Below are 625 nucleotides of genomic sequence, written 5' to 3'. Positions count from 1 at the left end.
TATAGATAATATATTGATTTGAAAATACAAATAATGTTATGGCCCCACCTTTCCAATATACCATATAGTATCAGTTAAGTGCAAACCAGCATCCAGAAACTTGCAATGCGTTAAAGTCATGATCACTGCTACAGGAAGATTTGTTAGAAATGTAAGTAGCAATGATTATGAACCATTGGTAATCATCCAGGCAAGCTCTGTCTTGCAGGGAAATTTTAAAAAGTTTTATGGGCTTCTTCTGGATGATTACCATACTATTTTATCATAGGCTAAGAGTATTCACAGTTTGATAAATATCAGTTAATACGAATGTGTGATATTTCGTCAACTTCATTTAATTGGTTCCTGATTTTTTTTGGAATTTCACAAGGTTATAAAATGTTATAGATACTAGAATAGAGAATTCCACATAATACCAGAGTGTATCCTTTTTAAAAATTGTGCATTTTTTACAAGAAGCATTCTTTTTTAGTATTGCATTTGGCTAATTTTTTTTCTTCCTCCCCCTGTCTCCCCCAACAGTTGCATCTCATAGGGGGCTAACATCATGGCAAGCATTAAAGAGAAAGTTCCAACAAAGTCTTTGGAGGCTTCCAGAAAGTTTACTCACATGAGAGGTGAGCAC

The 625-nt window shown here is 34.1% G+C and overlaps 1 protein-coding gene across 1 annotated transcript in view; it reads left to right on the top strand.

Moving 5' to 3' along the window:
* The first annotated feature begins 547 nt into the window (after positions 1-547).
* Positions 548-625, top strand: part of LOC119593559 (S-formylglutathione hydrolase-like) — a 4,454-nt gene continuing 4,376 nt past the window's right edge. Inside the window, exon 1 of the mRNA XM_037942517.1 lies at positions 548-617. Coding sequence (XP_037798445.1) covers positions 548-617 — 70 coding nt within the window. The remainder of the gene's footprint in view (positions 618-625) is intronic.

The sequence above is a fragment of the Penaeus monodon genome, chromosome 32, assembly GCF_015228065.2.
Source record: "Penaeus monodon isolate SGIC_2016 chromosome 32, NSTDA_Pmon_1, whole genome shotgun sequence".
In the NCBI taxonomy this organism is placed as follows: domain Eukaryota; kingdom Metazoa; phylum Arthropoda; class Malacostraca; order Decapoda; family Penaeidae; genus Penaeus; species Penaeus monodon.
Note: the sequence above shows the minus strand (reverse complement) of the source record. Positions and strands in the feature narration are given on the sequence as shown.